At 40.1% G+C, this 15682-nt stretch overlaps 1 protein-coding gene across 4 annotated transcripts in view; it reads right to left on the bottom strand.

The window, feature by feature from the left end:
- Nucleotides 1-15682, bottom strand: part of ctif (cap binding complex dependent translation initiation factor) — a 55970-nt gene that overhangs the window by 29007 nt on the left and 11281 nt on the right. For 3 of the 4 annotated variants that reach the window (XM_022762876.1, XM_022762877.1, XM_022762878.1), the window contains exons 2-7: nucleotides 14838-15076; nucleotides 14217-14288; nucleotides 12706-12828; nucleotides 11826-11899; nucleotides 10029-10133; nucleotides 9731-9809 (exon numbers count right to left, since the gene is read on the bottom strand). In XM_022762876.1, the coding sequence (XP_022618597.1) occupies nucleotides 9731-9809; nucleotides 10029-10133; nucleotides 11826-11899; nucleotides 12706-12828; nucleotides 14217-14288; nucleotides 14838-15014 (630 nt within the window). In that variant the 5' untranslated portion in view covers nucleotides 15015-15076. The remainder of the gene's footprint in view (nucleotides 1-9730; nucleotides 9810-10028; nucleotides 10134-11825; nucleotides 11900-12705; nucleotides 12829-14216; nucleotides 14289-14837; nucleotides 15077-15682) is intronic. The other variant, XM_022762879.1, reaches the window with a different exon arrangement.

Genomic DNA, 15682 nt, shown 5'->3' with positions numbered 1-15682 from the left:
TCCCCAGACATAAGACCTCTCACCTCGAGGCAGGCGGCCCGAGCCTTGTGGACGTGACAAGGATGGTGAGGGGGGTGGGGGGTGGGGAGGGGGGCTGGCTGTGTAAGGGGAAAAGACACCAAGAGAAGATAGAAAGCAGCAAGAGAAGCTTGTGTGTGCATTTGTTTATATTTGTTATGTTTGTAGGACAAATGCATCAATGAATTGCTAATGTGGGTATGTAAGATATATGAATTTTATACTATATTACTATATAATACTGAAAGGTATATGAAAAATAACGTGTTGTTTGTTGTTTAACATGCTGTTTTTTGTTGTTTTTTGTCTGTCTATATTTTTATTGTTGGTTTATATAATTTTCTTAACGGGAATTTTTGCATTCGTTTATACAGCGAAATCAATAAAATATAAATGATCAAACAGAAAATTAAGTGTGCTCAATAAATGTAAAGGGCAGGTGCGCTGGTGTGAATGCGTTGCTACAGGTACAGATAAAATATGTAAAATATATACAATGTAAAGCGTTGCTTTAACTGCACAGTAGTTAATAACACTATGACACTTGGAAGCTAGAAATCACGGCCACAACCCCGAGGTAAATACTAGAATTACGACGTTCACACTGAAGAGTTATCTGCCATCAATGCACTGATTTGATGGGCCAGCGCCTCAAAGGTTTCTGGAGGTAAGACCAAAGACGAGATGACTGCAGAAGTCTTGAGTTTTGAAGAGCAAAATGAATGTATGAAAGCTGTAGGAGTGGGAATCAAAAGAGTGGAATATACAGTAGACATTTTGTGATGAGAAAAGACAGTTTTGACAGAGTGAGTGATGTGAGGTTTGAAGGAAAGAACAGAATCAACATGCAAGAGAAAAATGACAGAAACTGTCAACACAGAAGGAGAAGCTTTGCAAGTGTTGTTGAGGGATTTAAGATCAATGATGATGACTTCACAGTCGTGATGGTTAATTTGAGAAAAACTGGGTTTTATCTGGGCTTTTATATCCTCAAGGCAGTTCATGATAGCGGAGCAGACAGTGACAGTTGCAAATCCTCGCTAGCTAGTTAGCAGATTCTTCAGGGTTTCGACCTAAAGCATTAATCATTTGTTTTAACCAAAGGAGCTAGAGTTTTTGACATGGACTAGCACAACACATGCATTTCAATGGCTTAAAATTCTCATCCCTACTGTAAACTGTTTTAGTGTCTTGTATAACACAGAAAAAAATGAGACTGAATATGCATGTTTGTCAAACAGGTTAGAGGGCCTATTTGTAAGTTTTCTCTGCTGCTGAACGTGGTTTCTTGCCAGATGCGGGTGTTAGTGATTGACAAGAGCTTTGGTCATTGTTTGTATTTACAAGACAAAAGGCCTCTGCGCAGCACTACGTCCTCAGAGCAGATTGGAGGCTACAGTGAGTCGCTATCGGACAGTGAAGGGACGGGTCGGGGCTAGCTCCTTAGCATGCTACCTTCAGTAGAAGAAAAGATGTGTTGGAGATGAGAGTTAACATTGGGGTTGCTTTCCACTTCTGAAGACAGCTCTTGGTGAGTGAAGGAATGAAATTTGATGCTGAACTTGCAATGTTTCTTCTATACTGTTAAGGCGAACGATGGTTATGTAGCAGTGGCAAAACTTACAAATAGCTCCTTCAAACAGTAAGTTATTGTAAAGCACAAGCATCAGACTCACGTCTTGCAGGCTCAAACAAACAGCAAGTCTCAGTTGTCACACACTGTGCCAACAGCCTACAGCTCACAGAACATTCAAAGATCAAATGAGCTTGCTGTCAATTTAAAATTTTACAACCCTGATTAAGATGTGTTTTTTGTGTGTGTTGTATTATGTGCTTGGGTGTACGCGTCTGCCTTAAGAGAAAGTTCACATACTCTGCAGCATTCCAGGGAAAGTCACAGGTCACTGGGAGAGGCTACCTTAGATGCTAACAGAAAGGATGTGTTCTTTCTGCACCATGTGGCCATGCAGCTCCCAAGAAATAATAGAAACTGTCTCTGAAAGGAGGGCATCAATTCAGTTTTAAATGGTTGACCCAACTACTAACCAGAAAGAAATATCTAAAAAGGAGTTTCATGTTTCCGAAAGTTTTGCCAAAAGGGTCACGGACCTCGGTCAGATGCCATTGTTGATCCATTCATAACAATGGCGCTGCTTTAGTTTGAAAGGGGTATATGTAACAAGGAAGGAAAGTAAGGAAATGATAAAAGTGACCAGGGATGGAAATGTGGAGAATAGAAACGGAGAGTAGCGATTATAGAACTTTCTCTGCAATAGCATAGAAATTGAAGTACATGTCTTCCTGTCCCTTCTAGTGTATAACAATTCTGGTATGATGCTCATTCAGTCAGTCCATTGTTTCTCTCGGCTTATTTATGTTGCAAGGGCCCTCAGCCAAAAGCTATAAATTTAAAACTGCCCCAGGGGTGGCATTACAGGACAGGTTGTTGAGAGCAGAGGTGAGAGAGAGAGCAAGTATGACAACAAGAAAGACTGTAAATACAAGATAGCACATAAAAGACAGAGAGGGAAGCCGAGAGGCATACATTGAAATAATCATGACATTTTGACCACATATCAAGCCTGAATGAATAATGCTTCTTTCTGTGTCTATATGGAAATTTGATTTAGCTATTCTGCTTTATGTGTTGGTGAGTTGGAGTTTTCTAACTGTGATAAAAATGTCTTTCATGTATTATTACACACAGCTATATTCAACTGTAAAATTTACTATAACTGTTTTATATAACAATTTAAATATGCATCAAGAGAAAACATTAAACCTGCAGCGTTTTTAAAACTTTCAGGAGGAAGACATTTTAATGTCCTTAAAACTGCAGTAAGTGATCATTTGGGGCGGAAACAAGCACAGCACTGACATATCATCATCTTTCAAGTTGATATGGTGAACTTGTGAGCAAGCAGTTACTCATTTAAACATCCAGCAGTCACAGACCAACTTTATCATTCATTTGGAGTTGTGGTTCTGTCCACCTAGCTAATCTAAGTCCCATATTCTCTGTCTTGTATCTCTTTTGGTCTCCACCAACTCCTCAGGGACTAAGGAAATATCTATGTTCACCAGCTTGTCTTTTACTGTGTGTGTGCATTCCTACCCTGAGAATTAAGTGACAGGAAATACTACATCATTTAAAATTGGTACTGGCACGCGGCTGTCATGAGCCTGGATATGTAGCGTCGAGCTTGCTCGTGTTAGAAATCAAGTTAACATTTAGGACTTCTCAAATTGTTTTTCTGTAGAATCCCTGTAGTAAAGGATTTACCCCATGTTTCATGATCCCTGCTTCAGGCCTTTCATGTAACTTACTCTGCAGATGATGCCTGCCAACAACACAGAAAGAAGAGACTTAGAGCTGCCACAGTCAGGTATAGCGGGTGATCAATGATAAGAGGCAAAGATGTGAGGTCCTGACATCCATGTCTCATTTAATAAGTGATCTGAGGCCAGGGCCACGGCAGAGCACAGACAGATAGACAGGTACATCAAAGAACTCGGGGGTCTAGCTACAGGAGGAGATGGAGCCATTGTGGGATCAAAGTGTCAGAGAAAAAAAAGAGGGGAAAAAAAAACTTAATTACCCTATAGAAGTGTAATCAGGTGACAACCACTGCTGCAGCAGCAGGTTTCACATTCCTATAGCTCTGTTCTAGGCATCTCTCTCAATTATAAAAAGAGACTTCAATCATATGTCCCCTTTGTTACATTACACTGACAGTCACCTCATCCTCTATGCAGGATCAGGCCAGGTGCTTTGTGTTTGCATGTGTGGTCTGATTTGCATTATATTTGTGAAGACCGGCTATTTAATTACCCGGATTCTTGTGAGGATATTTTGGTTGCTGCTTACAGAGACACAAGCTGAATCTACAACTATATTACAGGCATAAATGGACACTGTGGGCAGCAGTCACAGGTGACTGGCTTAACACAAACAGAGGCTGGGGATAAAAAATAAATTTAATTATGGCACAGGCTGGAGGTTCCCTTATTTCCTTGGATTTAATACACCAGTAATATGCTAAATACATAAACTACTTTAATAATTAGATAGGCGAAAAAAGGGGGCGTTTAATAAGTTACCCTCCTTTTTGACCTTTTTTACATTTCATTAATAGAATAAATATGGTTAACCTGTCTTTCTGCACCTATTTACATATTCTGGCTGTCATCTCAGATGTGATACATTTAACAGATTAAGTCACTCATGAGCTATTAATGAATATTAGTCACAAATTTCCCAAGGTATCCTGCTTTCATGCATGTACTCAAGTCTCCAGTGTTTCTCCCATGCTTGAGCCCAGAGAATAACAGTTAACAGCGGTCATTAAGCCAGTGTGCAGTTGATAGAGTGGAGGAGCCAAGCAGCAGTAGGACCAGGGACAATAGCAGGAAGAGACCACAGGGAGGGGGCTGCCGGTCACCATGACCCCCTGAATATTGTTCTGCTGCCCACCAACATTTGAAGGATGGAGGGGAGGAGTGAAGGACGACATGAGGAGAAGAGGGAGGAGGACAGAGTGTAATGATGGTGGTCAGAAGAGAATAGGAAAAAGGAAACAGCAAATAGGAAGAAGCAAAGGGAGACGAGGTAAAACCATGTTAGAAAAGACATGAAGGAGACAGACGAGTGCGTTGGAGGAGAGAAGAAACATACAGGAACAGTAAGTGTGAGTAAATACTGTGAGTGGAATGCAGGTCTCACACAAACTGACAGCTGACAGACCACCAAAAAAGCCCACCCCGCCCCCCCAATGTCCCTTCTCAACCCGAGTCCTGCTCTGCGGCACGTACACTTCCAGACAGAGGGGCCGACCAGTCTGTAATATCTAAGCTTCAGACTCCTGCTTTGTTCCCCGTGTTGGACAGCTTTGTCCACACACCAGAGACCGGATGTCTCCTCAGTGACTAGCCGCTTTCTCCCTCTTTCCTTGGTCTCACCCTCTCCTGCTGTTCCTTCTCTGGTGCCGGACATTCTTAAAGAACTAGTCAACATTATCAAATCAGCAGTTTGCATTGTCATCAGGGAAAAGTTTGACTTTAAAACAGAAGACCAGGGCTGTGACTAAGGATTATATTAATTATCAATTAATCTGTTGATTATTTTCTCAAATAGTTGATTAATCATCTGGTCTACAAAATGCCTCCCGAAGCCAAAGGTGACATCTTGAAAATGTCTTTCAAAAGTCAAATTTTGTCTCACCAGCTTGAAACCCAATGATATTCACTTTACAATCCTAAAAGACTAAAGACACCAGCAAACATTCACATTTGACAAAGTGAAACGAAAACTAATCGTTATAGCTAGAGTAGAGAATTAATTAGAAATCTGTCTATTTTGTATAATATTTCTTGTCATCATTAATATCTGAACATCTGAATTCGTTTTTACTGAACGGTCTATCAAACTTTCTGCCTTAATTTGTGTTTTACCTTTGATATGTCATGATATATTATAAGCTGTCTATTTCTACATTTTTTGTTTATTTTTTTCTTAATTTATTTTATTTCTATCTTTGTTTTAATTGTTGATTTTGGGTAAAATGGATTGCCAAAGTGCTATACAAATAAACCAATTTCTGAATATTATTAGGTAATACTAATGGTATTCATATTATTACTCCGGATCCATGTGATACTCAGATCAAATACTTGCTCTATGACCCCTGAATGCTTCTGTCATTACGACCTGACTCTGGACGTGAGGGCAGGGTTATTGTATGTGCAGCTTGACATTCCAGAGAGGCCAGTAGAGGTTCAGCAGCATCAGAGGGTGAAAGGAGGAAGCCCATTCTTACCAAGTTGCTCTCACACACACACACACACACACACACACACACACACACACACACACACACACACACGAGATGTTTTCCGCATCCCAGGGCTATTTGTAAATCTATTCTGGCTCCTGGAAAGGGGAAGTGAGTGTTGGTAGGAAGTGGATGATGTAGCCCTGCTATACAGTAGCTGGAGGCAATGACTGGGGAAAAGAGACGTGTTATTGTTGCTTGGTTACATGGCTTATGTTTGCATGAATGCTGTATAGTAATTTTTATGATAAAACAAATGTTATCTTCTTAGAAACAGTAAAATCTGTAATGCACAAGTAAATCTTGGAAGATGTATTCAGATCCTTTACTTTAGTAAAAGCACCAGTGCCATGATGTAAAAATACTCCATTACAAGTAAATAAATTCCTGCATTCAAACCCAAGTACACAACACATGTTTTAACAGCAAAATGTAGTCAAACCATCAAAAATGAATGTGACAGTTCTGTGGTAAAAAGGTGCCCTGAGAAAGTAAATAACATTTCATTGATGTAGCTGCTGTAGGTGGACCTATTTTATCTACTTTATATAGAGTTAAGTAGTTTAGTCCAGTGGTTCTCAATCTAGGGGTCAGGCCCTTCTAGAGACAGATAAATCTGAGGGGTTGTGAGATGATTAATTGGAGAGAACATTCCACCACTGCCACGAGCTAACAAGTGAGACATGACAGCCAGTCATGAGTTTTCACAGCAACAAATAAAATTCCCAGGCCACATAATATTGTTGTGGCTACAGTCAGGAGATGTATGTCCGACAAAAGTGAAAGTGCCAGCAGAGAGGAGAGATCCTAATAGACATACAGGGCGTTCAGCATCAACACTGAGCATTAAACCATGATACCGACATTTTCTAATGCAAAACAAACTCTCTCACTCGCCCCCACACACACACACAGTGAAATCGTAATGACCACAGCATATCCTCTTTTAGTGTGAAGTGTGATTTGCATGTGATTTTGTTTACCACTGAGCACCTGCCCATACAGAGTTCCAATCCGACATTTTCCTATATACCACAGCTTCACAGCGTACATGAAATAAAGAAGAATCAACCGTAGATATTACAAAAGACTGCCCTTTAGGGCTGCATCTAATGAATATTTCCTTATTGATGAAGCTGTTGATTGATTTCTTGATTGATTAATTAACCAATCTTCAACAAAATGACAGAAAATTGTAAAAAAAAAAAAAAAGAAGTTTTCTAGTCCAAGTTGACATATTCATGTGTCTTGTTTTGTCTGACCAACAGTCAAATACCAAAAGATAAGAGTTTGATATCATAGAAGACTAAGAAAACCAGATAATTATGCTTGAAAAATGAGTGAAACACTTAATTGATTATCAAAATAATTGCTAATTATTTTTATGTGGATCGACTGACCAATTGATCGACTAATTCTTTCAGCTCTACTCCCTCTAAAAAGTGAAACTTTGATTAATGACTTAAAATGGAGTTCATTTTTTCTTTTTATTTATTAGCTGTGCCATTTCTACATACTCTGGTCTCCAAACCACTCTACTTCAGGTCAGCTGAAGTTTATAATGACTGTGGTTTGACTGTTTTATTCTACAGTGTGGCTTCTCTAAAACTACTGGCCAAGTAGAAAATGGAAACTTAAGCGCCCGCCCAGTTGTCTTGGGGGACATTCAAGACCAAAGAGGTTCCTGTCATTAAAACAAGAAACAACTAGGCATCTGTGGCCTGGCATCACCGCTTCATGGCTCTGGGCATGATGCTTAGTACAGACAGAAGGTGAAAGAGAGACTGTGTGAGGATGGTGAAAGTCAGAAACAGCTCAGGAATTTGAGGGAAAGACAGAAAATGTGGCGCTCACTCCCCAGCACTGTGTATCTGACCTCACTATGTCCCAGTGCCAACACATGTCCGATCCCAAGCGAACCAGACAGACACAGTTGACCCCATCTTTCTTTTGGCCCTAACTGAATGAACGGAAAAGGCAATGTTGGCTCAGGAACTATGCAATGCGGAAGTCATCTTGGTAGTGCAACTAGGCCCATCATGGATGAAACCCTATGAGAGGGGAAATGCAGCTCGGCTCAGAAGCCAAGAGGGGAAGGAAAGAGGAAGACACTGTAGCTAAAATGCTATGAAAGATGGAAGACATCTTGGCTCAGAAAGCAGGGCAGGAAGAGAGAAGGGTGACATCACTGACCTATAATGAACTCTGCCACCTCTATAAATCACAATTCGCCTTGGAAAACACAATGCTTATTACCTTGTACCATGCAATGGCATAAACAACTGCAAAATTAATTTCACTTTGTTGGTGGCAGATACATCATCCTCAGAAATGGATTATAATGAAATTAGGAAGTTGTAGGCTAATAGGCCTTTTGCACTGTAAAACACAAGTACTAAGGGCATATTTGCACATTACAGAAGCATTCTGTGCCTCCAAACTGTCAGCCAGTGACTTTAAGTCTGAGCTAAACAAATCAAGTGGGTATTTCCACTTTTTTATTACAAAACTCACACTTTTCTTTTTCCTATCTGTCTGCTGAAACTCAGTACAGAAACTTTGTCTGGGGAAACAAGAAGGGGGAATTTTATACTGAAAAGATCATAGTGGAAAACACCTCCATGATTGGTCTAACTCAGACTGTAGTAGCCTCTTATTAGTTTCATCTGAATTAAAGAACACAAAACAGGACTGGGGATTTTGCAGACTGGGATCGTGTTGGGAAGGGCTGTTCTCATTGCGGAGAGGTGGAATTATTGCAGCAACTTTTAAACAACTTTTACAGTGTATGTGAATGTTGCTTTGAGCAAGACTTAAAAAAGTGTGAAACTATCCTTTACATTGAGCTCAAAAGCTGTTAAAGATTGAAACTGATTTAAAAAAAAAAAACAACCACTGCCTCAGAAAGCAACAACCTACATCGCTTCCCTGTAGATACACTCAGTTGGCAGTTTATTCGGTACACCTAGCTTAAACTAATGCTGTCTAATGCAACAGTTCTGCAATAGATCCTCCCCTCATGGCAGTCATACTCTCCTGATTTTGCATTCTGTTTGTACTGAAACTGTTTTAGAGGGGTGCTGATTCAACTGTATAGTCATTTTGGAGGCTGCAGTATGTGGTGCAGTTGAATTGTATTGTGTTATACAGACAGGTGTTTCTATTATTTTCTATCAATGAGGGCAGGCTAAATGACAGAAACACCTCTCTGTGTAATGCACTAGAGTTCAACAGCACCACAAACAACATTCTCTACACAGTTGAATCAACGTTTCTCTAAAACAATTTAAATAAAAACTGAACATTTTAACCTTCCTGAAGAGAGGACTTATTGCAGGACTCATGCATTAAACTCCATTAGTTTTAGCTTGGTGAAGCCAATAAACTACGTAGAGTATATATTTGGCTCAAACCTTAACTGTTGTTCAAACATATAACCACCAGGGGTCAGTATAACATCTTTTATCCACTTCTCATTTCAGTTACAGCTCACTTTAACAACTGCCCAGTAGATGTCACCAAAGGTTCATTTATGGTCAATCAGTCTCATTTGTAACTAATCTACCTTCTACAGACTGGTCTTGTATTAAAAGCTCTTAAACAAAAAAAAAGACATTAATTTTTCTTCTACAGCAGGAAAGTTGATCCCTGCTTTTATTTATTACAGTGCTGTTTCATATTTTAGTGACTTTGCTTTGAGCCTGTCAACAGCACCGTTGCTATGCTCAGTGCACCAGTTGCATTTTTCCATTATGCCACAAGAGGTCGCTCTCTGACAACTGATGGAGAGAGGCTTTCTGTCTACAGGTGATAGCCCACTGTGTCAAATCAATGCAGTTGCTATACCCACTTACACAAAAAGGGAAAAATTAGTGACTTACAGAGCACAGATGGGGTAGGAACCTCTCTATGTCATTCATGTCTATGCCGTCATCCTCCTCAAACTTGTTTTTATTCATTCTGACAGAGAGGAAATGAGACAGAGAGAGACAATCAATGAACTGTCACCCTCTGGGATGACACTGACACGAATCGGATCAATAGTGACAGAGGACAATTCTAAAGACATTAACTGAGACAATATGGAGTAATGAGAGCAAATTATGTGACATAGCAAAGCAACACCAGCAGGATCAAATACTGCAGATAAAAACCTTATACCCAAAGCTCATATCTTACCCCTCTCTGTCAATATGTGGCAGGTGCTTTGGCGTTCCTCTTAAGTGTTTCCTGTGGAAGTGGCTGAAGTCCAGTTTCTCTGGCTGCACATCCCAACCTGCACCCCTTTAATACAGAGACAAAGAGACAGACCAAAGGTTAGAGACAGCCAGCACCATGCATACAAACAAGGAAAGAAAGAAAAGGCATACAAGACAACTTTCTACATTTTAAACACAGACTTTTTTCTTACATGTACGTACGTAGGTACAATTAAGTACAGTAAGTAAAGGTATTAGCAACAAAATTTACTCAACTGGTATTGTATATTAATCTGTAATGATGCGTCATGTATCAACTGATCACTTGTACATGTTAAATCTTAATTTGAAAAGAAACTAGTAACTAAAATTTACCTGTTATATGAAAGTAAGTTGAGTAAAAAGTACAATATTTCCTTCTGAAATGTTGTGCAGTAGAAGTACAAAGTAGCATAAAATGTAAATACTCAAGCAAAGTACAAGTACCTGAGAACTGTACTTAAGTACAGTACTTGAGTTAATGTACTTAGTTACTTTCCACTGTAATACTCTAACATCAGCTGACATATCAAATGCTTATTTTCTTCAAAAAGTAAGAAATACGTTATGCAATTTGACATAACTCATAACACATAATTCAAAACTTGGAAATATGTGTTTGTAGATTGAGCTCTGTTATGGTATTTTAATAATATGCATTCTTAATCTTATGCAATCTATCAATTGTTCCTCAAAAGGAAATGTTACACCCATTTAGTGGACGCCTCTCACAGACACATTAGGCCACAGCAAACCTTTCAATTGCAAGGCCATTTGTTTCTCATAGTTTAACTAGAAATGACTCCTAATTAATTATCAATGTCAGTTTTCATTCAGTATTCAATCTATACTACTCTACATCTCTGTCTGCGTGAGGGGGGAGTTTCTTACATCATCCCACTGTGCCGACTCATTCACTGTGTGCTCACATGTGCCAACGTGGCCGGAACCTAGGTATCTGAAGCTGCCGTGCAGCTGTTACCATAGGAACCAGTCCCCCCCACCCACTCCCCACCTCAGTGCAACTGATTTATGTGCCACTCACTTCCTCTTTTTCCCTTTTTTTTCTCCTCCAAGTTTCAGATCCAGCTCTTGTTTGAAAAATCATTTAGTCACACTGAAGTTGAACAAGATTTGTTAAAGATCTACACTCAGGTCTAAATTGAGTAAAACTAACAAGATTTTAAGCATTAAGGTTTTCAGAGAACGCAGGCAGGGCTCCAATGGTTAGGTGTAATAGAAATGTGGCTTTTGGCTGAAACACTGAAACAAAATGCTTTTCATCAGAAGAAACACCAGCAGTGTAAGAAGCTCAGTGTCTGCAGTAACTTAAAGTGAGTTTGGAATGAAGAGACAGAGCTGGCTTAGCCAGCGCCTAAGATTAAGATGATACATTTCATGTTGATATGTATTCCTTTGGCTCCCCCCAATAAATCCCAGAAATGAGCTGGGTCTTGATGTCAAATCTGGGAAATACTGTCTTTGGCTAATCAGGCCAAATCTGATACAAAATTTGGATAGCTGTCCTCAAATTAAAAAACGCAATTGTAGAAGTGAAGGACAGAGAAGAGCAACCAAAGTAAATAAAGGACTGTTACAAAGTATGAGAGCAAGAGGCAAAAGCTAAGAGACTTCTTGTTTGTCTTATTCTGTCATATGACCTCCAGAAACTATGGTTGGAATTCAGACTCAGTAGACTGTACAACATCTTAGGTTTGTGAGACAGCAAGGCACTTACCCATGTGAGTCCATTGTGTTGGCAGCCCATATGTCTGTGCCCAGGATGTCAAAGGAGCCGTCTCTGTTCCCGTTCTAAAACAGCACACAAGGAAAAGCAAGATGGATATTTTCAGTATGACTACAAAACGCCTCTTACCAAATCATCACATACTTGCCTTGTATTTAATATCTATAAACAAGTACACCACTGCGACTACTATTCTTAAAAAGTAAATTCCTTTTTAGTATAGCCTCTTTACGCCTACAATTTTCCTTCAGTATTTATGTTGTTGATTCAAAGGGTCGCCTACCAACTTCGCACTACACTTCCAGAAAGTCGGGGAGCTTGCAGAGATAAGTTGGGGGGGCTTGCAGAAACAAATAAAAAAAGAAAAAGAAAAAAAGAGTAGTCAAAAGAGGTGCAGCAGAGGCAGAAATATCCTGACTTGTAGTCCCTATTGTAGGTCAAGCTCCAAAAATCATTGGATCCTACATTTCCCATGATGCATCAGTCATTTGACCTTCCTTGCCTGAGAATGTTCTGGTCTTTCATGCTTCACAAGCCGAGCTTGGGACAAATGTTTTCTCTAAAAAATCGACCTACATGTTCAAAATCGGTGGAGTTTAACATTTAACAATGATGAAGAGTTGATTTGCGGTGATATGTTTATGTGCTCATGATCAAAGAAGGGTAAAGACTCCCAAGGGGAACAATACAATGAGCATGGCAGGAGTCATGTGACTGAAGTATACTGGTCACTCAAAGTCTCATAAAGACAGATATTGTCTCTCCCATTAATTTCTTGCAGAGGTGATCACTGAAGGAACACTTAGGGGATGTTGTAGCAAGTAAGAGACGCATGAACAGCAGACAAATACACGCACAGGTGTATCTGTACCTTGGCAGGGCCTTTGAACTGGTTGTTTCTGCCTCTGCTGCCAGAGCGTGAGCCAGAACCTGGTCTAGACCCCGAACTGGGCCTGGAACCTGTGCTGCCATTACTGCTGTGTTCCCACTCGTCCTGCAGAGTTGAGAGAGGACAACAAAAAAAAAGGGCTGATGATTCTGTTTCATTCAAATTCAGTGTGTTTAATTTTCTGTCAGTTAGTAACACTTGGAATGCAGAGGGCAGCACAGCTACTTCTTAGACCAGATAAAACAACACAACAAAACAAAAGGTTTAGCCGATTTTAATAATGGTACATTTATCTTCAACCCAAATGTTATGCTAACAGACTGTTGGAGCTGGTACTCCCTTTTTGTTAGGGGAGGCTAGTGCGGCATTTGTCACCACATTTTTTTCTGCTATTGCTGAATTGTTCCCGATTGTTGTTGCACTTGTTTCTGAGTTTCACTATATACCGCAGGAAAAGATATGTCACAAGGGTTCAAACAAAACTCTGGCTCCTTTGCCAAGTCTATCATATCATTATACTTCCAGAGGCAAAATGTCAAAACAAATTGAAAATGGTAGGTTCATGATCTCTGGGACTTGGGAAGTTAACGTATTGATATAAACACTGACATTTCAATCCTAGTCTCTCCTGTAACCTCCCTCACCCTGCTCGCTATGAACGTCTCACCCATGCTGTGTCTCCCTCACTACTGTCTTCCTGGTGAGTCATACCAATGAATCTCTGAGGAGCAATAATACTCTAAATCTCTCACACACACACACACACACACACACACACACACACACACACACACACACACACACACACACACACATTTAGCAGACTAATATGACTGATAATTCATTTAGGATTATTCAGTTACTGGCTCTAGCCTCGCAGTATCTCATGTTAGTCATTAAAACAATACTTTGTCTTCAACAACCACAAGGAAGCTGACGAGCTGTGAAACGCTTAAAGCAGTTTCTTCTAATCATATACTTGAACAGATGATGTAAAAGGAAAGACTAACACACACACACAGAGACAGACAGACACACACACACACACACAGAATTGAGAACGGAGAAAACCTACGCTTTAATCTAGATGAGCACAGAAGAAGACAACAACAACTGCAACACGGAGGTGGCAGTAGAATCAGGGCTGTGTTGGAGGCTTAACACACAAACGAAAATCACTCTCTCAAATTCTGAAATATGCTACGATTGATCGTTTTGTTTTTCATTGGAACACTGTATCCTCATCCTGTATTTTGTTAACATGGAGCGACCAGCAGTTTAATTACTGTTTATGCGCTGTGAGATCTTTAAAATAGAGGCATTTCACATCTTCCTCCTGTAAAGGACAGGCGAGCGAGGAGAAAATGGAGGATGCAACAGATTGCAAAGGAAACATGGAGCAAGTGATTTAAGATTTAAAGAAAAAAGGTGTGAAGGTGAGGTCAAAGGTAAAGGACAGGACAGAACCCTGACAGACACACAGGCACACCTACCGGCTTGGATGAGCCTCTCCCCCGTGAAGACGTCCAGCTGCCATCTCTCTTGTCGATGCAGTCGTCCGTCCACTGGAGGAGAGAAACGGGGGCATTAGATGCTATTATTTTTGAAAGGGGGGAGGGTTCTTTATATGTAAATAAGGAACACAAACTAACACAAAAGTTAAGTAAAAGTAACAAACTAAAATGCAGGGCAGAAAACTCTTAAATCACAGCATATTTTGAGACATGCTTCTTTGCAGTGTTTCTTTTATAATGGACTCAAAATGGTACTGTGTCTTTGATCTCATCTTGAGCTATTTTGTGTATGTATAGATGCACAGAGGAGAAACTACGTCACAGCAGAAACAGAGTGTGTGTTGACTTTCTCATGCAGAAAACAGGACAGCTGTATATCCAGGGGCAGTGTAGGTGGATGCAAATCCACCTTTGTGTAGGTTTACATATACATTATAACAATAAGGGCAGATGTTTTGACGCAGGCTGTACCCCTCCAGCGTGTTATGGAAGACACAAAACAGAGACAATACTAGAGCCTCTACCAAAACATAACCACTGCTTCTAGCAGATATGGGGCTAATGAATACATGTCATTTCTTTAAGTAATAAGCCTCTAACCTGTGGCACCTTGCCACCATTGTCCAAATCCAAGTCTCCATCTGCCTTGTCTCCCAGTAGCCCCTGCACCTGGTACTCCAGCACATAGCTGTCGATGAAGCGTTCCAGCTCTTCTATCTCCTGTGAGCGCGTGCTCCCAGCCTCAGACGATGCAGACGCCACTGAAGAATTCTCCATGGCAACCGGTGCTGCGAATGGTGGAAGGGGGAGGAGGAGGGGAAGGGAAGGAGGAAAGTGACCTGTGCAGAGAGGAAAAGAAAGATACAGAGAGAGGAGTAAGCTTAAACATTTAACATGAATAAGACGTTCCATATCAGAGCATTAACTTCCTCTGACTACAAGGCTGATCTATGTTCACATCCAGATCTCCAGCATCAAGACAACAATAATGTGATTGACAGAGAGGTATAATGGAGCCAAAGTGCCAGAGGAGTGGATACATTAGGCGCTTTATATTTCATTAGTCGATTAGTAGATTAGTAATTATTTTGATAAATTGAATATTTTCTCAAGCACAAATGCCAAACACTGGTTTCTCAAATGTGATAATTTTATGCTTTTGTTGGGCATATATGATCATAAACTGAAGATCTTTGGTTTTTGGACTGTTTGCTGAAACAATGTGAATATATCTCCTTTGGCTGTGGGATATTACTATTAACAGGAATATTTCACTATTTTCTGACATTTTCAAAGATAAAATGATGAATCAATGCAGAAAATAATTGGCAGATTAATCCATAATGAAAATAATAATTTGTTGTAGCCTTAAGTACCAGCAGCAATAGTTAGAGCAGTTATTCCTCTCACCTTGGTCCCTCTCAACTTCCCAATATTCAAAGAAG

This window comes from Seriola dumerili, unplaced genomic scaffold (assembly GCF_002260705.1).
Source record: "Seriola dumerili isolate Sdu_G_001 unplaced genomic scaffold, Sdu_1.0 BDQW01000450.1, whole genome shotgun sequence".
Classification (NCBI taxonomy): Eukaryota; Metazoa; Chordata; class Actinopteri; order Carangiformes; family Carangidae; genus Seriola; species Seriola dumerili.
This window is presented reverse-complemented; position numbering and strand designations above follow the sequence as displayed.